General features: G+C 43.7%; 1 protein-coding gene and 1 long non-coding RNA gene across 5 annotated transcripts in view; one reads left to right on the forward strand and one right to left on the reverse strand.

Moving 5' to 3' along the window:
- The window catches only part of Ptpra (protein tyrosine phosphatase, receptor type, A), a 109,575-nt gene that overhangs the window by 62,691 nt on the left and 21,439 nt on the right, over window positions 1–25,445 (forward strand). For 3 of the 4 annotated variants that reach the window (XM_006235006.5, NM_012763.2, XM_039104340.2), the window contains 6 exons: window positions 1,818–1,902; window positions 3,166–3,239; window positions 3,589–3,725; window positions 19,836–19,926; window positions 22,465–22,541; window positions 24,047–24,083. In XM_006235006.5, the coding sequence (XP_006235068.1) occupies window positions 1,818–1,902; window positions 3,166–3,239; window positions 3,589–3,725; window positions 19,836–19,926; window positions 22,465–22,541; window positions 24,047–24,083 (501 nt within the window). Of the gene's footprint in view, window positions 1–1,817; window positions 1,903–3,165; window positions 3,240–3,588; window positions 3,726–11,405; window positions 11,424–19,835; window positions 19,927–22,464; window positions 22,542–24,046; window positions 24,084–25,445 lie in introns of those variants that run through there. The other variant, XM_063283139.1, reaches the window with a different exon arrangement.
- Window positions 2,998–8,342, reverse strand: LOC134486445 (uncharacterized). The gene is made up of 2 exons (XR_010065391.1): window positions 8,227–8,342; window positions 2,998–3,850 (listed from the first exon to the last, which is right to left on the reverse strand). It is a non-coding gene; the product is annotated as an uncharacterized LOC134486445 (long non-coding RNA).

Below are 25,445 nucleotides of genomic sequence, written 5' to 3' on the forward strand. Positions count from 1 at the left end.
AGAAATTGGCCTGCTTCTGCTTCCCAAATGCTGGGATTAAAGGCCTGTGGCGCCGTTCCCTGCATAGCTGGGCACAGGATTCCTGGCACTTCAAGAATCAGCCATCATATTAGGCAGAACTTTTTTTAGATGTATATATTTTATTGTATGTGTATGAATGTTTGGCCAGCATCTATGAGTACCACACACATGCCTGGTGCTCCCTCCCCAGAAACCAGAAGAAGGTCTCTGGTTGCCTGGAACTAGATTACAGATGATTGCAAGCCACCATGTAGGTTCTGGCAATCCAGCCCTGGTCTTCTGGAACAGAAACCAGTACTCTTTTTTTTTTTTTTTTTTAAAGATTTATTTATTTATTATATATAAGTACACTGTAGCTGTCTTCAGATACACCAGAAGAGGGCATCAGATCTCTTTACAGATGGTTGTGAGCCACCATGTGGTTGCTGGGAATTGAACTCATGACCTCTGGAAGAGCAGTCGGGTGCTCTTAACCGCTGAGCCATCTCTCCAGCCCGAAACCAGTACTCTTAAACTCTGAATTATCCTCTCCTGTGCTAGAATTAACGAAAAAGTATTGGGGGAGGACACAGGGGATGAGGGGGCACACATGTGCCACAGTACACAGATGGTACTCAGAGGACAACTTTCAGGAGCCAGTTCTCTCCTTCCGCAAGAGGGTTTCAAATTTCAAAACTTAAGCTGTTGGTTTTGCTTAGCAAGTACCTTTGCCTACTAAGCCTTCTTGCCAGGTCTCAGAGCATCTTAAATTGAAACTTTATAACTATTAAACCAGACTATTCCATTTCATCCTTTCTTTTTTCCTGATAACTGTTTTTCTTTCTGTCCCTATGAAGTACGGGTTAGCTGTCACTCCTATTCCTATCCTGTCCGTATTTGTCAGTTCCTCCATTAATTATGAGAAGTATTGTTTTCCTGTCCACTATACTCGTTTACTCAGACCCTTTCCTGACCTCTGTATTTAAACGTAACCGTCCTTCCACTCTTCATTGCTTATGTTCCTTACTAAAATAGTCAGTTTCATAAAGCAAAGGCAGCTGAGGGAGAAGGGACTAGGGAGCACTCAGCAGCTTTGATCATGGTGCATAAGGATCTAGCAGTGTCTCCTTGCTTAATCACATTCCCTGGGCCAGGTGGGTTCATTAAAGAGCAATCTTTTTCCTTCCCTCTTCTGTTTTTCTCTAGGCAGAAATCTTTGAGACTGAGAAGGAGTGTAATATTGGTCCTAAATTCCTGGCCTGCCAGGATTTGTACCTCTGAATCTTTGAGTCCTTTTAGTTCTTGGTTGTTTGCTGTTTTGTTTGTCTGTCTGTTGAGCTCAAATGATATAACAATGAAAGAGTCTCTGAATTAAAAGACAAATTTTATCCCAACACAGGAAGTCATACAGTAAATAAATGTATGATATATCAGAGATGGGTAGCATCTTTCTACCCATGGCCCTAAGATGGCCCAAGGGATTCTTTTCTCCCTACTGTAGCACAGGACCTTGCTGCTTGCTCTTGTATGCATTTCTGCACCTCCCACTTCTGTCTCACATTTTGTGCTGGCTCATATTCTCTCTCTCTCTCTCTCTCTCTCTCTCTCTCTCTCTCTCTCTCTCTCCCCCCCCCGTGTGTGTGTGTGTGTGTGTGTGTGTGTGTGTGTGTGTGTGTGTGTGTGTTTCATATCCTACCATCTGCAGAAATGTTTAATTGATGACGTCCCCTATCCTGCATCAGTGTGTCTTCCTGAGCTCCTAACTTGAGCCCTTCATTGAACAAAAGTTATGACCTATGCTTTTCTCTTGGTTTCAGATGAGACACCAATCATTGCGGTGATGGTGGCCCTGTCCTCTCTGCTAGTAATTGTGTTTATTATTATAGTTCTGTACATGTTAAGGTAAGTATGATAATGTTGCTGCATTTGCTTAGACTATCCTGACACCCCAGTGTCTCAGTAAGCCTACACAGTCTAGAAGACAGGAGCCCAACTAAGGACATAGGGGACATTGAGTAGAGAGAGAGTGCCTTATAGTACTTAGATTAAAATTCTGCTGAGAAATGGTTTCTAGAAATACAGTCTTGCTTAAGACCTAGCCTCTCTGCGTCCTTTGCTTTATTTGTCCAAACCAAGTCTGCCAGTTCTAGTTCAGCCTAGAGCCTAGAGAAGAGCAGTGGTTTGGAGATGGGAGACTTCCATGCTGTCTTATGAGAGACAGATGTTTCAAGATCTTCAGGTTTGTCCTTTGCAATAACACCCTAAAAGGCCCCTTAGTAACATTATATGCACCACAAAAGCTTACTTTGTTTCTACTTGGGGCTTTGTTGCCAAACCTCTCTAGGGCCCCTGGCCTCTGTCTGCTAGGCTGGTCTTAGGGTTAAAGTCTTCCTCTGGCCGACCTTTCAGAAGCTTTTAGACAATGAACAAAGCAAGGAGGGAAACCCAAGAGAGAGAAGATGGTGGTTCATTTGTTCTCTTCGTACTGAAGCTCCTACCTTGACTACCTTCTCTTGGACCCAACCTGCTCTGTGCTCCCTTGTTCTCCAGGAATTAAGAGAGGGGGGCCAGTGTGCACTGTAGAATTTGGCATCTGTGTGTCTCCATTAAACCTCTTTTTGCTCATTCTGGAACTCTATGCCTCTCCCCATGACTCCTGTGTGCACTGAGGATCACTGAGATTTTTGTTTTATGAAATCTTTAACTGCCCCACCCTCTCCACCTCCCACTTTCCTCCTCACCTCCACTATATACATTTTCCCATATTCCGCCTGGTATGGGTGTGCATGCAAGTATGTCGTGGAGCTGAAGCTCCACAAGCTGGAATATAGTGTTGCCTACGCTGGGCTTCAGGGTGCCAGGTGTAAGGAAGCCCATCCCAAAATACTCAGTCACCACAGAATGGAGCCACCTCAGAGGGCCTGACCCCCACGGCTCCCCCATCCCCACCCCCTCTCTCTGATTGACAGAAGAGGTTAAAAAGACAGAGTCTTGGGGCTGGGGATTTAGCTCAGTGGTAGAGTGCTTACCTAGGAAGCGCAAGGCCCTGGGTTCGGTCCCCAGCTCCGAAAAAAAGAACCAAAAAAAAAAGACAGAGTCGTTAGCAAGAATACAAGGAGTGATTTACCTGTGTCTAGTTTTTCATCACAAATATGTTCTCATTAGGTTTAAGAAATACAAGCAAGCTGGGAGCCATTCCAATTCTTTCCGCCTGTCAAATGGCCGCACAGAGGATGTGGGTAAGACATGGGGAACATCTGGAGAAGAACATCAGGAGATGAACATTTCCCCATCCTTTTACATTTATCTTTCCATTGTTTATTTAATTTGTGCACACACACACATGTGCCATGGCATGCTCGTGGAGATCAGAGGCTAACTTGCAAAAGTTGGTCCTCTCCTTCTATCATGTAGATTCTGGGAATCCAGTTGAGGCTGCCACACTTAGTGACAAACACCTTTTACTGACAGCCATATCTTCTGCCTCTTTTCCTCATCTTTTCAAAACAATAAGACCATCAGTCTTCACAAAAGGGACTGCATCCATCTCCAGGGCCCCTAACTGACCTTCCCTTTTGTACACTGCAGAGCCCCAAAGTGTACCACTTCTGGCCAGGTCCCCGAGCACCAACAGGAAGTTCCCACCACTGCCTGTGGACAAGCTGGAAGAGGAGATTAACCGGAGAATGGCTGATGACAATAAGCTCTTCAGAGAGGAATTCAACGTGAGTTCTTTGTTGTTAGCAGAGGAAGGGAGACCTAAGGTCCAGCTTTTTGAGTCGTGGGATATAAAATAGGTCTCTAATGATGATGGGTGAGAAATGTTCACCAAGTCCATCTTGCCCCTTTCCTGTGTAATCACGGAAAGAAAGTTGTAAAAAAAGGAAATGGCTTCACCTTTCTCATCTACCCATCCATTCATTACTGACTAGTTCATTCATCGTCGTGTCTAGTGACTCATCTGTTCAATACTTGCAAGCATTTTATAGGTACCAAGTAATATTCTAGGTGCCAAGGATATGATACAGAGCAAAAACAAATCTCACTCCCAACCTCAAATAACTCTCTGCCCACTTGGGAAACTCTGCTTTCAAGAACAAAACTACCTAGAAAGCCAAACAGCAATTGAAGAGGTTGCCCGGGACCAGCAGGGGATCTGGAGTGTATATAGTGAGGAGTAGGAGTAGTTTGATGTAAAAAGTTGAGATTTGTGGTTTTCATGTCTCTCAAGGAAGCAGGATGAGTGTCACCAGCAGCTGCTGACCCTGGGTCAAAAGCTTCCTTGCTGCGATGTAGCTCAGTGATAGCTTGCTTAACACGTGTGTCACAGATCCCTGGGTTCACTCCCCATTACTACAGAAAAGGATGGAGAGACTTTAGCCAAGTCTAGTTTACATCCTTGTCAATCCAGCTAGCAAGGCTGAGGCAAGAGGATTACAAGTTCAAAGCCAGCCTGAGCAGCTTAGTAAGCTGCTGCCTCAATGGAATATGTAACTAGTATTTGAGCACAATTTCCTTGAAGAAGTGGGAGAGTAGAGAAAGGGAAGTAAGGCGCTAGAAATAGAAAAGGCAAGTGTGGGGTAAGAGATGGCATATTTAGATGGTTTTAAAGGGGCCACACAGCCTACAAGCAGTGCTGTCTAGCTGTTTCCTGCTAATTGAACTGTTCCTTCATGAGGAAAGGAGAAAAGACCATTAGGACTCAGGAAGCCCCACAGCCTGCATTCCTGTAGGGAGCTCCAGGGGACATCTGAGTGGTCCCTTATACTGGGTGGGCTTCAGGGTTCCAGCTGCCCTTGAGTCATCCTGTTCCTATCCAGTAAACTTGGCAGTGCACGTTGCCCAACTTGTTTGGAATCGTTTCTTTAGTCTGTCTCTGGTGCCCTGTCTGGCATGAGTAGACATTTATTCCTATCTTGAAAAGTCCTGTAACAAGGAATAGTAGTAGGGTATAAAACTAAGAAAAGTCTAGCCTAGACCACTCAGCTCAAGATTGTTGCAAGTGAAGTAGAAACGTGTGAACTAAGCAAATTGCTGTTTGGAAAAAGAAATGATTCTGTTTGCTTTATGGAGAACAGCCTGTGGACACCAGATGAGGATCAAGGAATACAGCTAGTCTATAGCAGTTGTTAAGACCAGTTCTAACTTCCATAATTATCTAATGTAGCCATTATCAAAGAGAGGAAATAGGAGACAGGACAGAGGAGGGCAGTTCCAAGACTGTTGGCTTCCCTTGCCTTTTACATTGTGTCATGTGACAGCTTTGTCTTTTAGATAGGGTCTTCTCATAACGACAAAATGGCTATCCCAGTTCTAAAAATAATATAGAGATCCAATCAGGTCCAATGGGAAAGGTTCTAAGTTTCTGGAGACTTCTTTTGCTACATGTTCCTTCTTAAAGTTACTCCAGATAGGGGAGAAAGCTTCTGCGGCTTAGAAAAGTCGGTGCAGATTATCTCTGATCGAGGCAGATAACCCTATAGGGAAACTTTAGGATCCAAAAGAAAAGGAGGCTGGGGGTCTGGCCCTGTCAGTAGTGTTTGCAATTCAGGCCCAAGGACCTGAGTTTAGATCCGGAGCACCCATGTGAATAATTGGGCACTTTGGCATCCTCCCTCAATCCCAGAGCTAGGAAGGCAAAGACTCCGTGTCCTCCCCAACTAGCAGGCCCAGCCAGATTGGTGAGCTCCAGGTTCAGTAAGAGATGTTATTTCAGAAACAATAAATAAGGTGAAAAATGACTAAGAGTGCCCCATTGTCCACCGGTGACCTCCACATGCACACACGCACACTCAGACATCACTCAGGACAGAAAGAGAGAGGAAGTGGTTATTAGGTGGTCGTACCACCACTCAACTGCTCTGGCACTGAATGGTTTATATGCAGAGTCACATCTTTAGAAAAATCACTGGCTTCAATATAAAGAGTAGGAAGGAGGAAAGCCTGAAACCTGTGATCATTTTCCAGGTAGGAGTTGACAGAAGAGTTTAGACCTTTCATCTTAAACTGTTAGAAAAAGCACCATTTAATACTCATTATTGATTGAGAACATTTAGCACATCCCACCAGACAGCCTAACAGATGGGACTGTGGTAGACATTGTACTGTTCTGTGTCTGTAACACCAGCTGCTTCTGGATGCTAGTGTATGTGACCCTGTTGACATACTTTTTTTTTGTAAAATTAATTCTTTGGGGGAAATAATATCCCCTGAGATACCATAATAAAGCATTCTGGTAAATCCTTGGAGAGAAGTCCTAGAAGGGTCAGGGAAGGAGGGAGACAGACAGACTGCTAGTATGTTCATGAGCTCACCAGGCCAGCACTGAGGGAGCAACGGGAATAATGTAGCTGTGGGCTCTATCTGGTGAGTGCTCCCCTGGGGCATAAATAGTTCTTTGTTCCTGTTTAGAGCCCAGTCTCTAGTGACGTGCGTGACAGTGTATTTAAAGTTCTCACTGAGAGGATTTTCTCCTTATAGTCACTAAAGCTGCCAGTGAAGCCAAACTCTACCACAGTCTACTTCTGCCCAGCTTGGGCCGGCATAACACACAGAGTCATATACACCACATCGGAGTGTTTCCCCTTCGTCAGCTGTTGACATCATCAACAAGAAGTTATAAGTGTCTTTTGAGGGAGAGGGACTTGTGGCATGTGACAGGTCTTCTAGACTTATTGCTTCTAGGTATGGTGTCTTTCTGCAGGGCATATCCAAATTTGTAATTCACAGGTCACATAACTAATTTATGACATGAAGCTTCTTTGTATCAAGTAAGCAGTTCCCACTCTAGGGCTCAATTCTAAGCTAGGAGCCTGATTATATGGCTGTATGTGTATATGTATATGTATGTGTATATGTATATATATATACATATATATATATATACACACACATACACACACACACATACATACACAGACCATGTGTTTCCCCCTTATGAGGTTTAGCGTCCCACAGAGACCGCTAGGCCATTTGCCTCAGCCTAGGTCAGTTCTTTCCTTCAGTAAGTTGGTGAGAAGGATACCCAGCATGTGTCATATCCTTTCTCCAGGATTCAAAACAGCTAGGCAAGCATTGCTCCTTTTACTGGGGGAAAATGGTGGGATAAGGAGAAGGAGCTCATCCTTTATGTCAGAGGAAGGAGTCTGACAGGCCTACAACTGTGACCTCAGGTTGTCACAAGACAACCCTGGGGTTTGCTTTGTTCTGTTCTTTTATGTCCAGCATTCATAGCTAAGATACATAACCTCCCGCTCTTGAAGTTCTGTCAGCTTGGCATTATTCAAGTGATGGTCAGGTTAACGTCCTATGAAACTGTGAGACAAAATACTGGTAAGCATGGCCACCTGGGTAGATCAGGGTATTTATCACTGAGGCAGTTCTTTTCATGAAAATGGGAAACAGCAGCCTGGTATAGCTGTACTGAGAAACTCTCCCAGCAAGCACCTGACTATTACAGGTGGCATATACTCATAGCCAGCCATCAGACTGAGCCCCGGGGACCCCAAAGGAAGAGTTAAGGGAAGGACTGAAGGAGCTGAAGGGAATTACAACCCCGTAGGAAGAGCAACCATATCAACCAACCAGAACCCCCACCCCCACCCCGAACTCCCAGGGAATAGACCACCAATCAGAAAGTATACATGGAGGGATCCATGGCTCCAACTACATATGAAGCAGAGGATGGCCTTATCTGGCACCTATGGGAGGAGAGGCCCTTGGTCCTGTGGAGGCTCAATGCCCCAGCATAGGAGGATGGTAGAGGGGTGAGAAGGGAGTAGATGGGTGGGTGGGGAAGGAGCACCCTCATAGAAGCAAAGAGGAGGGGGGAATGGATGGAGGTTTGTGGAGGGGAAACTGGGAAGGGGACAACATTTGAAATGTAAATAAATAAAATAATAAGAAAGAAAGAAAACGGGAAACATCTCTAAATAATGTGTGCAACCTAAAGAAAGTGTTACTTGTCCCATTAAACCAGGTTCAGGTAGTAGGGTTCTACATTAGGAAGAAAAGTTGCTGGGAAGTCAGTGTTAAGTCTCCAGTTCCAGCTGATGACTGACCCACTTGCTGTATAGCCTAGGCCGTCCTGAAGTTTACTATGTAGCCCAGACATTCCAGGAACTGCAGCTCTTCCTGCCTCAGCTTCCATACACCTTGTTACAGACCACGCGCTCTTTTTACCCCTTCATTTCCCCTTCCCTCCAAGGTATTGTTTCCCAGACTGACCTCAAACTCTTGAGTTTCACAGCAGTCTTCTATCTCACTCCCTGGGACTATAGCATTCATCTGTAAAATCTGAGTTTTTTCTCCCAGCCCCAAGCTCCCTGAATAATGACCGTGAGACTCAAATTGTACTCACAAATACCTAAGCTGTAAGCTTTGGCTGTTCCCCAACCATCTCATGAATTAATATCCCATTTATTTTAATTTATTTTAACCACACGGCCAGCTACCTCTGTTCAGGTCCCATGCCCTTCCTTCCTGTTCTGGTGGGGAGCTGGGGGGGGGGGCTTCCTCCTCTATCCCAGAATCCTTTCTTCCTACCGGATGTCTCACCTTCTATTTCCTGTCTCAGCTACAAGCCAGTCAGCTTTAATTGACAGGTGTAGCATTCATACTGTACACAGATTTTCTCTGTGAGTGTCACTGTAGCTGGATATCCTTCAAGCCTATACCACTTAAGATCTCTGGTAGGTCAGTGCTCATGGAGCTTACACTTGCTTCTTCTATATAACAGTTTTTTATCTAGTAAGTAGGGAATTTGTATACCTATGGGAATTCTGATATAATAGGTATCCATCCCCTAGGATAACACAGTTCAGACCAGAACCCCTTCCTTTACCTGGCATTTAAGTGCTCCATTGAAAGTAATATGTCATAGTGATATTCTGGACTCCTAGAAATTAGTTAGTTCAAGGCCAGAGACCAGTAAATCCTAAAATTTGTGATTTCCTTTGCCAGTGTGAGTTAGCACAGGAAATGTGCAAATTCTTAAGACAGAGAAATAGAGTCATGGAATATGAATGTGACTGTGCTTGGTCAGGGTTTGTCAGAAACAGGTGCCTGGTCTCCCTCTAATTAAAAGGATGACCCAAGCTTGGCTGTCAGCTGAGAAGTGGCATTTTCTCTAGCAGGTTAATCTTGTAGGTCCCCTGAACTAGCTGCCCTATTTCCCATATCATTCAGAGGTTCCAGTGTTTTCCTCACCAGTGTGTATCATACAGCAAGGACTATGCTAGGGACATACAGCAAGATCCCACTAGAGACTTGGTGAGGACACCGTTATATTCCTGGACTGAAAAGTAGGAAGTCAGGCTGGGGAGAAGGATCAGTCAGTAAAATGTTTGAGGACCTAAGTTCTACACATAGAACCAATATTAAAAGGCCTAGGACACCAAAATCACCATCCTGAGGAAGTAGAGATGGGAGGACCTCTGGGACTTTCTGACCAGCTACTCTTATTAAAGAACAAGCTCCTGAGGGCTGGAGAGATGGCTTAGAGGGTAAGAGTGCTGACTGCTCTTCCAAAGGTCCTGACTTCAATTCCCAGCAATCACATGGTGGCTCACAACCATCTGTAATGGGATCCGATGCCCTCTTCTGGTGTGTCTGAAGACAGCAACAGTGTACTCATATTTAAAAACAAAAAAGCAAGCTCCTGAAGAGTGACCTGATATAAAACTGTTCTCTGATACACACGCACGCATGTACACACACACGCATGTACACACACACTCACAGCCTCAGGCAGAACAGGCCCTGCCTTGGTGACAGGAAGGACTTAATGGGAACTGTTTTCTGCTGTGTCACTCGACGTCCTGTTTGGGTTTTCAAGACAGAGTTTCCTCTGTGTAGCCCTGGCTATCCTGGAACTCACCGTAGATCAGGCTGGCCTCAAATTCAGAGATCCACTTGCCTCCCTAGCACTGGGATTAAAGGCTTACACAGCACTGTCTGGAGATATATATATATATATATATATATATATATATATATATATATATATATATATATATGCATGCATACATACACACACTCATACATACACACACATATATATACATACACATACACACACAATATATATATATATTATATATATTTAAGTAGGTGGTGGTGATTTTGAGGAATGAAGCTGAGGGGTTATAGTGTGCTTTGGTGGGTACATTGCATTTGTGATGAAGGAGTTGCCTCTGAATTCTGGCCAGCACCATCTCTGGTCAGGTCACTCTGAAAGGTGTATCAGCAGATGTGTTGTTCTGGAAAGGAACAATGGCATAGGACTTGACAGCTGTCTGACAGGCTGAAGAAAGCCTGTACAGCATTTCCCTGACTCCCTGCTAAATGGAAGTTCGAGGCTGTATGTCTCATCTCAGTTACAAACTGGAACATTTTTATTTACCAGCATTTGTCTTAGGAAGAAACATTGAATGTGTTCACACATTACAAATCCACATCCTCGGTTTCCTAAAATGCTCAAGGTTTAAAGAGGAAAAGAAAACAAAAAAAGAAAAAAGATTTAGTTTTCAAGAGAAAAAAACATGGAAGAGAGGAAAGAGGAAAAGCCAATGAGATCAGGTCCTGCGTGTGACCCTCCTCTGGGATCCCCTACTTTTAGTGACAGGTTAATTTTTAGAATACCAGGTAAAGAAGGCACATATGGCATGTAATGAAACTGGACAGATATTTGAGCTGCTTTGATGACCTCACAGAAATTAGCAAGAATCGTGACAAGGGCTTTGGGTATTTACCATAGCTGCACTGTGGAAGAGACATAGGAAAGTCACCAGATGGCATCTGGTTTATATTATTTAGTGTATTTGGTTGTTGTGTTCTCTTTCATAGAACTGCTGGTGGCTGTGAAGTGAGAGTGCTCAAAGGAGACTTGACAGTAACAGTTCTGAGATCCAGCAAGTTCTGGTAATCCCTGACAGAACAGGGAGGCAAGACAAGAAAGGATTGCAAAATCAAAGATAAAACAAAGAGTTATCGCTACAAATATTTCTTCAGAAAAGGTCAGCGTCAAGAGATAAATTATCAGATATAAAAGCAACATAAAGACTAATTTTTGTATGTAGGCCATAAAAATACTTTTAAAATATATCTCTTTTGTTAGTATCCAAACTGTAAAGTATATAAGAATAAATTTAACAAAATATCTGCAAAATCTTTACAGAAAATTATAAAAATGTTTGCATACATTAAAGGAAAATAGCTTAAACTAGTTAAGGAATAAAATCTGTGGGTGAGGAAGTTCAGTATGTGAAGACGCCAGCTCTCCTCAGCCTGACGCACAGATTCAATGCAATTCCAATAAAAATCCCAACAGGTTTTGTGTGGAACTTGACAAGCTGACTCTAAAATTTTTATGGAGGAGAAAAGAGTCAAGACTAGCCAAGACAATCCAGAAGAAGAAGAACAAGGTGAGGAGAACTGCCTTAGCAGACACAATGAGTCCTTATTACAACAGTTTGATGTTGTCAGCGGGGTAGACAGACCGACTAGTGCAGCAAAATACCAAGAGCAGACATGGAAACAGATTCATCATAGAAATGCTGTTGCCTTTCTAGTTGGGGAAAGAATGGCCTTTACAATGTGTAATACTGGAACACTGGGAGACCTCTGAGAGTAAGTGAAGTGTACATTTGTCTCGTATAAAACACAAGTACCAGTTCCATTTGACATAGATACTGAAGTTTAAAGGACAAGATTTAAAATGTGAAAATAATATAGGAAAACACACCTATGACATCATAGTAGGAAAGGATTTCTTCTCCCCAACACCCCCTCGCCCAACAGGGTTTTACTGTGTACCCCAGGCTGGCCTAGAACTCACTCTGTAGACCAGGCTGGCCTAGAACTGAAATCCGCCTGCCTCTGCCTCCCAAGATAAAGACACGAGGCACCACCACCCAGCAGGAAAGGATATCTTACACCAGAAGATGTTGGTAAAGTGAAAGATTGAATTTAATTACATGCAATACAAAAATGTTGATAAGTACAGACCATAAAAGAAACTGGAAGAGCACAGGTAACTGTGATCAGTTAGTATCCAGAATGTATACAGAAATAATGGAAAAGTAAGACAGTGGAGAACGCACTCCGTGAGGCGCTGTGTAGAGGAGGAAACCCTTTGCACCAGTAAACTGGGAAGATGATGACCCTGTTGGTTACATAGAAATGTCAGTTATGACTATATTTAATATATTTAAAGCATGACAGTAGCAAGTGTGGATGAAGGTTCCAAGTGGAACCTATTCTGTCACATTTGGTAGTGTAAGACTGAGAAACCGTCCCAAGCCTGGTGACTCAGCAGTTAAGAGATCATAATGTGGGCTGGAGAGATGGCTCAGCGTTTAACAGCACTGACTGCTCGTGCAGAGGACCTGAGTTCCTTTCCTAGCACTTAAGTCAGACAGCTCACAGCCGCCTCTAACTCCAGCTGCCTAGGACCCAGTGCCATCTTCTGGCCTCTTTGGGGGCACACAAAAACTGCACACTTATCCAGACATACCTGTATATAAACAAAACAGAAATGAATGTTGTTTTAAAAGATCAAACCAAAATTGTATCTCTCATTTGTTAGAAAGAACAAATGCCAGTTACAAACAGTAGTTTGAATGAACATGTATGTCTTGGGTTTTCTATTGCTGAGATAAAACACTGTGATCCAAGCAGCTTGAGGAGGAAAGGGTTACACTTCAGGTGACAGTCAAGGCCGGAACTCAAACAGAGCAGGAACCTGGAGGCAGGAGCTGATGCAGAGGCCATGGAGGGTGCTGCTCACTGACTTCCTCAGCCTTCCTTCGTATAGAATCCAGGATTACCTGCTGAGGGATAGCCCCACCCACAATGGGCTGGGTCCTCCCCCACAATCACTAATTAAGAAAATGCCATACAGGCTTGCCTACAGCCCAGCTTAAGGCATTTTCTCACGTGAGGCTCCTTCCTCTTAGACGACTCATGTCAAGTTCATACGAAACTATGCAGCACACAAGCATAATGTTGAGCCAAAAGGAAAGCACCTTAGCACCTTATTATGCTTCCATTTCATCACAAAATACACTGAGCAGTAATAAGGATGAAGTATATGAGACACTAGTATATGTGATACATACCATAACAAGATCGTGATAAGCTCCAAGTTTACCTGTGAAAGGAGAGAGGAAAGCGAGTAAGAATCCAGAGTGAACTTGTAAGTTAAAGTGAATGGCAGATGTATACCTTTTTTAAAAAAATGTTGAAGCATGTAACATTGGTTCAGTTAAAGTTTGACTAAGAAATGAAATGGTCTCTGATACTACCTAGTGTTTCTGGAGAGTGTAATGTCTTCTGGTCACTCAGTTCTGCAGCTTTTACCCGGACTTAGGCAGTGTCAGGCCCCCTTTGTTTTGTCCTTGAAAAGAGCGCTCCCTATTTTCCTGTCTCTTCCCCGGTGGTCCTGCTAGTACAGTGAGGCAGCAATCACTCATCCCTACCTTTCTGTGTTAAAGATTGTGTTCTGTGGAGCTAGGCCTATAACCCAGTTGGGACTACTTGCTTTGCATACAGAGCCCTGGGTTCGATCCCTGACACCACATAAAATGGAGCATGGTGACACATTTCCTTTAATCTCAGCATTCTGGAAGTGGAGCAGGAGGATCATAAAGTCATGGTCTTTTTCAGTTACATAACAAGTTCAAGGCCAGCCAAGGCTAGTACAGTAATCTCACTCTCTGTTTCTCTGGTCTGCATCATTTTTAAAAAGAAATTTGTAGGGTTGGGGATTTAGCTCAGTGGTAGAGCGCTTGCCTAGCAAGCGCAAGGCCCTGGGTTCGGTCCCCAGCTCCGAAAAAAAAGAACCAAAAAAAAAAAAAAAAAAAAAAAAAGAAATTTGTAGGAATCTTAGAAAGGGGTTAATTTCACCTGTCCTGTGCCAGCATGGAGGACCCTAGACCGAGATGACAAAGTGTAAGAGGGCCAGGGAATTCCAGGACTAGATGTGTTCTCCATTCTGTATGCAAGAGTTGGCACAAAGAAAAGAAAAGCAGGAAACTTTCCTATCGTCATGTGCTAACAGCACAGAGTCAAGGATTGGCCATCTTAAGTGAAATAACATTGCAGCATCTCCAGGGTTTAAACTGAAATTTCTGATTACCCTTACCTTTAGATTTACCGTATCATTTATGCCTTGTCATGCAAGGCCCAGGAAATAGCCTTGTTACCTCCTTAAAGCACCTTTCATCAGACAAAATCAGCTTCTCCAAAGCTGACATTTTCTTCATTTAATCATTCTTATTTCCAAAGCCGGAAACCTGGGAGCTCTCCTTCATTCCTTTTTCTCCCTTCAGTGTACTTCACTTCCGTCCATCTCCAAATGCAGTGGCTGTAACTCCAGAATATAGCTCAGGTGCTCCCATTGTCATCTGTCTTAGTGAGTTCTGTTGCTGTGAAGAGACAGCATAACCAAGGCAACTCTTATGGAGGAAAACATTTAACTGGGGGCTGTTTACAGTCTTCAGAGGTTTGGTCCGTTACCATGATAGTGAGGCATGGGGGCACACAGGCAGGCACTAAAGCAAAGACCTCCTGATCCATAGCCTGAGAGAGCCTGGTTCTGACTGGGTTTTGAAACCTCAGAGCCCACTTCCAAGGACACTTTCTCCAACAAGATCACACCTCCTAATCCTTTTCAAACAATGCCACTTCTTGATAACTTATTCAGACCACATCACCTTACCTGCATCTGTTCCAAGCTTTGATTCTTGCCTCTCTTCAGTCTTACTTTTCAAATGGCAACCAGAGGTATTCTTTATCATGTAAACTAGTTTCATTCTTAAAACCCTCAGTGAGTTTACTCATATATTTAGTTGGGATCTAAACTACCGTCTTAAGAATCTCCGTAAAAAATCTCTGTCAAACTCTTCCTGCTTCCTGCCATCCCTCTTCCTCCTGCCATCTCCACCAGCTTATGTAACACTTACCAACCTTTTTCAGTCTTTGTGCAGGGGACCCTTCAGGGGCCTCTGGATCTTCACAGGCGCTAGTATTCATTGCTGGAATGGTATCTCCTGCCTCACTCTTCCACATGGACATCTACTTTTGATCAAAATTTTGCTTTGCTTTGCTTTGCTTTTTTTTAAGGATGGAAATTAAAGCTTTATTTTTTTAATTTTTATTTATTTATTTATTTTTACACTCCAGATTTTATTATCCTCCCAGTCCACCCCCCCCCCCAACAGTTCCACATCCCATACCTCCCCCTACCCCCTGGTCTCCACAAGGATATCATCAGACCTCTAAACTTCCTAGGTCCTCCAGTCTCTTGAGGGTTAGGTGCATCTTCTCTGACTGAACCCAGACCCGGGAGTCCTCTGCTGTATGTGTTGGAGGCCTCATCTCAGCTCATGCTGCCTGGTTGGTGATCCAGTGTCTGAGAGATTTTGGGGGTGGGGGGTTTAATTGAGACTGCTGGTCCTCCTGCAGAGTTGCCCTCCTCCTCAGCTTCCTCCAGCTTTTCCCTAATTCAACCACAGGGGTCAGCAGCTTCTGTTCATTGATTGGGTACAAATATCTACATCTGACTCTTACAGCTGCTTGATGGGTCTTTTGGAGGGCAGTCATGATAGGATCCCTTTTTGTGAACTCCCATAGCTTCAGTAATGTTGTCAGGTCTTGGGGCCTCCCCTTGTGCTGGATCCCACTTTGGGCCTGTCGCTGGACCTTCTTTTCCTCAGGCTCTTCTCCATTTCCATCCCTGCATTTCCTTCAGACAGGAAGAATTATGGGTCATAGCTTTGACTTCAGGATAGCAACCCCATCCCTCACTTGATGCCCTGTCTTTCTGCTGGAGGTGGGTTGAATAAGTTCCCTTTCCCCACTATAGGGCCTTTTATGTAGGGTCCCCCACTTTGAGTCCTGAGAGTCTCTCATTTCCTAAGTCTCTGGTACATTCTAAAGGGTCCTCTCAACCTCCCTCCTCCCGAGATGGCCTCTTTCCATTCTTTCTGCTGGCCCTCAGGGCTTCAGTCCTTTTCCCCCCAACCCAATACCAGATCATGTTCCCCTCTCGCCCTCCCCTGTCCTGCCGCCCTTCGAGGTTGCTTTCTTCTCCCTCCCAAGTGGGACTGAGGCATCCTCACTTGGCCTTTGAGCTTTTTGACCTTTTTGAGTTTTGTGGACTTATATCTTGGACATTCTGTCCTTTTTTTTTTTTTTAGCTAATATCCACTTATTAGTGAGAACATACGCTGCATGTCCTTTTGGGTCTGAGTTACTTCACTCAGGATGATATTTTCTAGTTCCATCCATTTGCCTGCAAAACTCAAGATGCCTCGTTCTTAATAGCTGAATAGTATTCCATTGTGTAAATGAACCACATTTTCTGTATCCATTCTTCTGTCATGGGACATCTGGGTTGTTTCCAGCTTCTAGCTATCACAAATAAGGCCACTACGAACATAGTGGAACATGTGCCCCTGTGGCATGTTGGAGCATCTTTGGGGTATATTCCCAAGAATAGTATTTCTGGGTCTTTAGGTAGGTCTGTTTCCAGTTTTCTAAGAAACCTCCAAATTGATTTCTAGAGTGGTCATACCAGTTTGCAATCCCACCAGCAGTGGAGGAGTGTTCCTCTTTCTCCACATCCTTGCCAACATGTGTTGTCACCTGAGGTTTTGATCTTCGTCATTCTGACTAGTATAAGGTGGAATCTCAGGGTCGTTTTGATTTGCATTTCTCTGATCACTAAGGACTTTAAACATTTCTTTAGGTGCCTCTCAACCATTCAAGATTCCTCTGTTGTGAATTCTCAGTTTAGTTCTATACCCCATTTTTTGATTGGGTTGTTTGGTTTTTTGGTGGCTAGCTTCTTGAGTTCTTTATATGTTTTGGATATTAGCCCTCTATCGGATGTGGGGGTAGTGAAGATTTTTTTCCCAATCTGTAGGATGACGATTTGTCTTATTGACTGTGTCCTTTGCCTTACAGAAGCTTTCCATTTTCACGAGGTCCCATTTATAATTCTTGATCTTAGTGCATGAGCCATTGGAGTTCTGTTTAGGAAATTTCCCCCTGTGCCAATGAATTTGAGGCTCTTTCCAACTTTGTCTTCTATTAGATTCAGTGTATCTGGTTTTATGTTGAGGTCCTTGATCCACTTGGACTTGAGCTTTATGCAAGGTGACAAATATGGGTCTATTTTCATTTTTCTACATACAGACAGCCAATTAATTAGACCAGCACCATTTATTGAAAATGCTTTTTTTTTCCATTATTTGTTTTTGGCTTCTTTGTCAAAGATCAAGTGTGCATAAGTGTGTGGTTTTATTACTGGGTCTCCAATTCTCTTCCATTGATCAACCTGTCTGTCTCTGTACCAATGCCTTGCAGTTTTAATCACCATTGCTGTAGTAGAGCATGAGGTCAGTGATTCCCCTAGCTGTTCTTTTATTGTTAAGAATTGTTTTCTCTACCCCCTTTGGGAGAATCAGAGAAAGGACTGGAAGAGGCTCAAGACCCCATATGAACAACAATGCCAACCAAACAGAGCTTCCAGGAACTAAGCCACTACCCAAAGACTATACATGGACTGACCCTGGGCTCCAACCTCATAGGTAGCAATGAATAGCCTAGTAAGGGCACCAGTGGAAGGGGAAGCCCTTGGTCCTGCCAAGACTGAACCCCCAGTACAGGGGATTGTTGGGAGTGGGGGGGGCAGTAAGAGGGGGTGGATGGGGGGAAACACCTATATGAGGGAGGGGAGGGGATGAGGCTTATGAACAGAAACCGAGAAAGGGAATAACATTTGAAATGTAAATAAAGGAATATATCTAATTAAAAAAATAAAATTTCAAAAAGAAAAGAACTCAAAAAAAAAAGTTTTCGCTATTCTGGCTTTTTGCCTTTCCAGATGAATTTGAGAATTTTTCTTTCCATGTCTTTGAAGAATTATGTTGGAATTTTGATGGGGATTGCATTGAATCTGTAGATGGCCTTTGGTAGGATGGCCATTTTTACTGTGTTAATTCTGCCAATCCATGAGCACGGGACATCTCTCCATTTTCTGAGATCTTCTTCAATTTCTTTCTTCTTTAGAGACTTGGAGTCTTATACAGATCTTTCACTTGTTTAATTGGAGTTACCCCAAGATATTTTATATTATCTGTGGGCTATTGTGAAGGGAATTGTTTCCCTAATTTCTTTCTCAGCCTGTTTATCATTTGAGTAGAGGAAGGCTACTAATTTACTTGAGTTAATTTTATATCCAGCCACTTTGCTGAAGTTGCTTATCAGCCAAAAAAGTTCTCTGGTAGAATTTTTGGAGTCACTTAATGTATACTATCATGTCATCTGCAAATAGTGATACCTTTATTTCTTCTTTGCTAATTTGTAACCCCTTGATCTCTTTTCGTTGTCTTATTATTCTAGCTAGCACTTTGAGTACTATATTGAATAGATATGGGAGAGTGGACATCCTTGTCTTGTCCCTGATTTTAGTGGGATTGCTTCAAGTACCTCTCCATTTAATTTGATATTGGCTGTTGTTTTGCAGTAAATTACTTTAATTATGTTTAGGTATGGGCCTTGAATTCCTGACCTCTCCAATACTTTTTGTTTTTTTTTTAATAGCATTCTGCTTTTCATGACTCTGTGTGTGTGTGTGTGTGTGTGTGTGTGTGTGTGTGTGTGTGTGTGACTTGTATTACTAGTTTAATGTCACTCACAAGTTTATACTGTATACAAGGGCAAGAACCACGTATATTTTGCTCATCATTGTTTGCTATATTATATGCCTAGCCTAACAGGCATACAGCATATATGTTTGAATGTAAAGTCACACATGCACTGTAATCTACTCCACTCTCCCCTGCTGCTGAAGACTGGCTTGTGTCAGTGTTCAATCACTCTAAAGATGATGAAGGAAAAGAGTTCACACAGGCATTTTGTTTCTTTGAGGAAATTATCAGAAGTAGAGTTGCTAGATCAGAAGATAGGGCAATTTTTAAAGCTCAAAAAAATGTTCTGATCACTCAATTGAAGTTATCCCAGTTAGCCAAATTAGTTCCTGTTTTTCTTTCTTTGCTGTAAGTGGAACACTCAAGAGGGGAACAGTTCAGATAGAATTCAGCATCACACTCTCATTACACTGATTTCCTGAATACTGCTTTATACCACACATGACATTATGTCATTCACTCCTTGCATTGAAGATGAGGTAATGCAGGCTGAGAAGGTTAACAGATTTACATACAACCAGGCTCTCATGTCAAGACACTTTGTTTACCTACATCATCCCTGGGCCAGCTATGCTACAGTTACTCCAGAATTGATAACCATTCTCTGTCACTTCACCCATCTCCATCGTTTCCCACCTGCCACACCGCTGTGAGGGTGCTGACCACCCGGCCTTGCCACACAGTGCTAGAGCCTGCGTGCCTTGTCTCTGAAAGACCTCTAAAGAGGCACTGGCTAACCAGTCACTCAGAATAGTTCACACTTGAGTTTCATCTTGCCTTTGCATGATGGTCAAAATACATACATGAATAAATAAATATGTGACCCATTTTTCCCTTAATAGTCCCCACTCCCAGTTTACCGGTCACACATTGTGATAGTACTCTAATAATCATATAAGAAGCATGCATCCTCCCCTGTGGATTCTCCGTATTGAATGAATCCTTAAGGCTTGAAGAATGTAGGAGAAGGGTGAAGTTTCTGTGTTAGGCTGTAAATATTCACCTGGGTCTGTGTTCCCCTCCAAATAGGCGTAACTGACAGATGGGTGTGGTCAAGCAGAATGCCTGCTTGGTACTTATCCCTCTTAATAACGCCTTTACTTTCTCTTAACCTTTCAGGCCCTCCCTGCCTGTCCAATCCAGGCCACCTGTGAGGCTGCCTCCAAGGAAGAAAACAAGGAAAAAAACCGATATGTAAACATCCTGCCTTGTGAGTGTCTGTAGGGATTCTTGGAGTGCATCTGAAACTACACCCCTACATAGATTCTTTGAGGATGGAAAAGATCTTCATGTTGGTAACAGGAGGGTGCAGTAAGAACAATATGGTTCATCCTTAGGGCTGAAAGAGCACGTGTACTTTCCCCAAACGCCAGACAACCCCACAGTCAGGTGGGACAGTGGACCACAGTTTGAATTGCAGGCCAGTTTCTAGAGACCAGGCCGGGCAGCTCCATGGAACCAGGCAGAAAGTAGGTTGTGTGGTTTGTTTGTTTGTTTGTTTGTTTGATACACACACTGCTTACCCAAACAAACTATCATACAAAGTTCTCTTTAGCTGTAAGCAAGTGAAACCACCGAATAAAACCACTCCATTGCTAGAAAGAAAGGTTTATTGGGAAATCAGACTGCAGAGGTGCTCTCTCAGGAAAAGAGAGAATAGTGAAAGCAGGGAGAAGCCTTGCCAGTGTAAGGGAAGCAGGCAGTGGGCATGTGGGCCTGGGAGCCAGCACAGGGATGCCCATCAGTTACAGCCCGTTGCCAGAGGTAGTTGGTTGTAAGGGTCAGGTAAGGGAAGTAATGGCTTTTCCTGACAGCAGAAATTACTTCACAAGATTTCTGGGGATAATGAATTTAGGTAGCAGTCCTTCTAGTGCTTAGTCTGAGTCCAGTCTGGGCAAGCCCACACTGTCATTTTGGACATTGTCAATAGCAGTACCATTGTGGAGGGCCACTTCTAGCCTAAACATAACTTCTTCCCAGAATCAGCTACTGATAATCTAACAGACTGATGTCATCTAACGTATTTTTCTAAGTCTCTGCTATTGAGTTTGCTTTTCCTAGTAGGGCATGAGACAGAGTGTTTGTTTGAACTTCTTTGCATTTATATATTGGCTTGTTAAAATTTTCTCACTGGGGGCTAGAGTGATGGCTCGGCTGATGAGAGCAGCTCTGCTCTTGCAGGGCACCCAGGTTCAGCTCGGTACCCACACGGAGGCTCACAGCCACCTGTAACTCCAGCTTCAGGAGCTCTGACTCGCGCAATAATAAATCTTGTCTAAAAGATTTACCCTCCTAAACCCTTTCCTAACTTTGATTGCGTTTATGTGTGTATGTGTTTAGCTACACATGTGCCATGGTGCACATGTGGCGGTCGGAAGACAGATTGCAGGAACTGGGTCTCCTTCGTCTTGTAGCTCTTGGATCTCCAGGCTTGGCAGTAAGGGCCTCTAACCTTTCAGCCATATCACAGGCCCTCATCCCTTTAAAATGCTTGCTTTCTAGTGCACAGTAAGTGCATTAGTACTTGTACATAATGTGTCAGTAAATACTAATAGAGAAAATACCTACTCAGGTGTGATTGGTGAAACCTGCAATCTCACTTGTATCCATGTATGAGTGTGCGTATGTATGTACACAACATTTCACATATGGTAGGTGTATTGTGCAGTATACACTCCTGACTTAAATATGTATATAGTCAGTTCATCTATCCAGAAGCACTTTTTATCAACTGTTTAATATTCTATATTATAGATACAATATAATAACACTAATGTGGTGGAGGTGTTTACATATTTAGGGCACTAAAAACAGCATTGAGAGCTGCCTCAGTGGGTAAGCCTGAGGCCCTGAGTTCAATACTTAGAAGCTACATAAATATGGAAAGAGAGAACCAGCTCCACAGAATTATTCTCTGACCTCCACATATATGGGGTAGCACATGTAATAATAGTTGTTGTTGTTGTTATTATTATTGTTGTTGTTGTTGTTATTATCATTATAAGTAAAATAATGTTGAGGGCTGGTGAAATGGCTTAGCAGGTAAAGATTCCTGACACCCTGAGTTCAATCCACAATAGAAGGAGAAAACCATCTTATGAAAGCTATCCTGTGACCTACACACACACACACACACACACACACACGCACACATTAATATTAAACTTAAAAAAGTTTTGGAGTCAGGGTTTCTCTATGTAGCTCTGGCTGTCCTGAAACTCGCTGTGTAAACCAGGCTGTCCTCACACTCAGAGATCTGCCTGCCCCTGCCCCTGCCCCTGCCTCCTGGGTGCTAAGACTAAATACCAGTTTTAAAAGGCAAGTGTAGGAGGCAGCAAGGATGCTCTGGGTAAAGGTGCTTGCTGCAAGCCTAGTGACCTGAGTTCAGTGCCCAGATCCCACATCGTGGAAGGAGAGACTTGATTCTCCACAAGCACAAGCAGGCAGAGGCACACAAAATAAATATTAAAAAAATGTTCTCTACAACCTAAAGGCTAGGTACAGTGGCTTCTGTGAACTTGGGGAAGTTCAAGCAGGAGGATTGTCCTGAGTTCAAGCCAGCCTAGGCTACAATGAGCATCCTGGGTTAGCCTGATCTACAAAGTAAGAGTATATAAAAAACAAAGAGCATTGGAATGCCATGTCTCAGTCACAGAGACACAAGCTTTCTGAGCTAATCTGCTTTGGGGACAATGAGAAACAAGATTGGATCTATTGAAGTGTTAATGTCTTGTTTGGTTTTTCTCAGATGACCACTCCAGAGTGCACCTGACGCCTGTGGAAGGGGTTCCAGATTCTGATTACATCAACGCCTCATTCATTAATGTAAGGAGCCCGTGCCCTTCTTGTTTGTCCCACGGAAAGGTAGTGGCTGCCATCTGCTGACTTCTTCCTTGCACCACAGGCTTTTCTTCACAGATGTGATTGCTTTAAGTAGCTAATTCCTTTCTTAAAAAGTGGTTCATTTAAAAGATACTTTTACCTTTTCATTATTGGCCACAGTTTCCAGTACAGAAATCTGAATCTAGATGTATATTTCTGTAAACCCTTTTTTGAGCCTTTTCAAATGCTGCAAACAAAAGCAGGTCTCCTCCTCAGTAGTAAAAATAACAGAGAACAAGACAAGAAAAGCTGCTACCAAGTAAGTCTGGTCAGTGAGTCCCCTGTGAATCAAGGCCTGAGGGAAGGAAGGTGGTCCCAGGTTCACTGAAGTGGCGCAGACAGCAGGAGACATCTATATTCTGGGCAACACAAAAGTTATCTCACCTGCTAATGATCACTGGAGACTCTGACTGGAGACTCAGGTCTAGACTGGAAGGAACCAGTTCCTCACTATCTTTCCTTAGATGCCTGAGGGCATGTAGCAAGTCTTTCAAAGTGTTTCTACTGGAGCGAATGTAAATTCCATCCACACAACCAGCTGGGGCCCAGGTTTCAGAATGCAGACCAAGGAAGCAGCTAAGTAGCCACATTTCCTCAGTCCCTTAGCTCTTCCTTCTGTTCTGCTTTAGTAATTAGGTGATGTTACTATGTCGCTGTGGGCACTCTTCCATGGAGGTAACTGACCCACTCCACATAGGAAACCATCTGGGCAGGCTTCCACTTCCCAATGTCTGTGGGTTGTTTTTTTATAGTTTTTGTGTTGTTCCATTGTAAGAAATCTGCTATTTATTGCTGACTTTTTAAATACTTTCTTCTCTGCTATGAAACAGTTGTATCTTGCCCTTGTTTGAACTAGAACAGGAAATGACTTCTCAGATTTAGGTCCGTCCTTTGATTTTACCACTACCTTGATGTGCCATCAACACAGGGAGAAAAGAAAGCCCCTGTCTGCTCAAGTCTCTCAGAGACTCCTTATCTCTTTGAATGGCATCCCCAGTCTCCTTTGTTTCTCGTCTCCACTGACTAATGGAGAAGCTCATTGTCAAACCTGGCTGTTTCAGTAGAGTTTGTTTTCACCTGAGAAGCATCCTCAAGAACAATTTCAGCCCAGCTCCACCCTTATATGCCGTGCCTTGGAAGGCCTCACTCATGAGGCCCACATTGTTGACACTAGTAAAGCATCAGAAGCAGTGTAGACCAGGGGTTAGTCTCTGGATACTCTCCTGAGTATCCCTAATAATTCACCTTGAGAAGACTACCTACACCTTTGAGCTTCATCATCTCTCATTCTCCTCTCCAAAGCCAACTCCTGGGCCTTCTGTAGTGGAAATCCTTATGAATTGCCTAGACCGTCTATAGGAGAGACTTTGTGAACTGAGAGGCCAACCGGAGAGTCATTCCTGCCAAATTCTGCTTTTCACTTTTCTTTCTCATCCCTTTCCTCCCAGGGCTACCAGGAAAAGAACAAATTCATTGCTGCACAAGGTAACGACCACATTTTATTCTTGGGCTAAACCGTGACCCCACACTGGGACGAGGGTGGAGGATTTTGCCCAAATACTAAATGAAATAATAAAAATACAGTAACTTTTCTCCAACTGCTGTCACCTAAAAGATATATGGGGGCTGGGGAGATGGCTCAGTTGGTGAAGTGGTTGCTCACAAACATGAAAACCTGAGTTTAGATTCCTAGCAGAAGTCTCTTGTAGCTTGAGAGATGGCTTAGTGGTTAAGAGCACAGGGTGGCTGCCTTGTATAAGCTGACAATATAACTGCTTTGTGATATGGTTTTTTATTGTAGATTTGAGAGAGAAAACATTCCAGAGGAATCTGGAAGAGTCCAGAGCATAGAGTGAGAAAGGCAGACTTAACATGGCCAGGAGCACGACTTAGCAGGAGCAGAGCAGAGATACATGAATAAAGGAGGAAGGGAGAGAGGAAGAAAGAGAAACAGAGGGAGACAGAGCCCAGAGCATAGCCAGAAGAGCAGGTTAGAGGGAGAATGAGGAGCTGGGGAGAGAAGCCTGTGAGCTGGAGGGAGGGAGGGAGATGCTGGAAATGTGTGCAGGTACTGTGATACGTGATACCGAGGGAGCCCGGAGGCCAGCATGCACTTTGTTACACTAACAGGTATCACAAGTGGCCATTTGTCCCTTCTGCCAACGATAAGGGAGATAACCAGCCAGAGATACGTAGTGAGACCCCATCTTAAAAAACAAACAAACAGGAACTAAAGGAAGGGGGAATTAGCATAGGGAAAGAAGGAGAAACATGAACAGACACGCCAGGAAGGCTTATACAGCTCCCAGGAAGTGTTGCACGCTGGCCATGGCCAGTCTGCGTCTTTGTCTCTCCGCTCCGGAATCTTCAGGCATCTCTGGATGGTCTCTCTCTTATATACTATAAAGACCTCCATCTTGGTTGTTTCTCTACTGTGCTCCTTGAATACCAGTCTCAGTTCCCTGAGGAGTTACAGATGATGGCGAGCCACCATGCAGGTGCTGGGGATTGAGCCCAGGTCCTCTGGCAGAGCACTGCTATACCCAAAGAGATTGCAGCTCCTCAAACTCCAAAGGGGCATCCAATATCCAAAAAAGGGTTCAACCTGGACTGTGGGAGGATTTCTGGCTGTTAGATAAAGGCAGCGTTCCTCAGGAAGCCATCTCTCTCCTCACTGGCAGAAGGGACAAATGACCACCTGTGGTACCCATTAGTGGCCTCCAGGCTCCCTCTGTATCCACGCCTGTTACACATTTCAGAGTCCTCACCAGCACCCCAGCCCTTCTCACCCCTCCTACCTACCTACCTCCAACTCACAGGCTTCCCTCCCCTAGCTATTCCCCTCCC

The sequence above is a fragment of the Rattus norvegicus genome, chromosome 3 (assembly GCF_036323735.1).
Source record: "Rattus norvegicus strain BN/NHsdMcwi chromosome 3, GRCr8, whole genome shotgun sequence".
Classification (NCBI taxonomy): domain Eukaryota; kingdom Metazoa; phylum Chordata; class Mammalia; order Rodentia; family Muridae; genus Rattus; species Rattus norvegicus.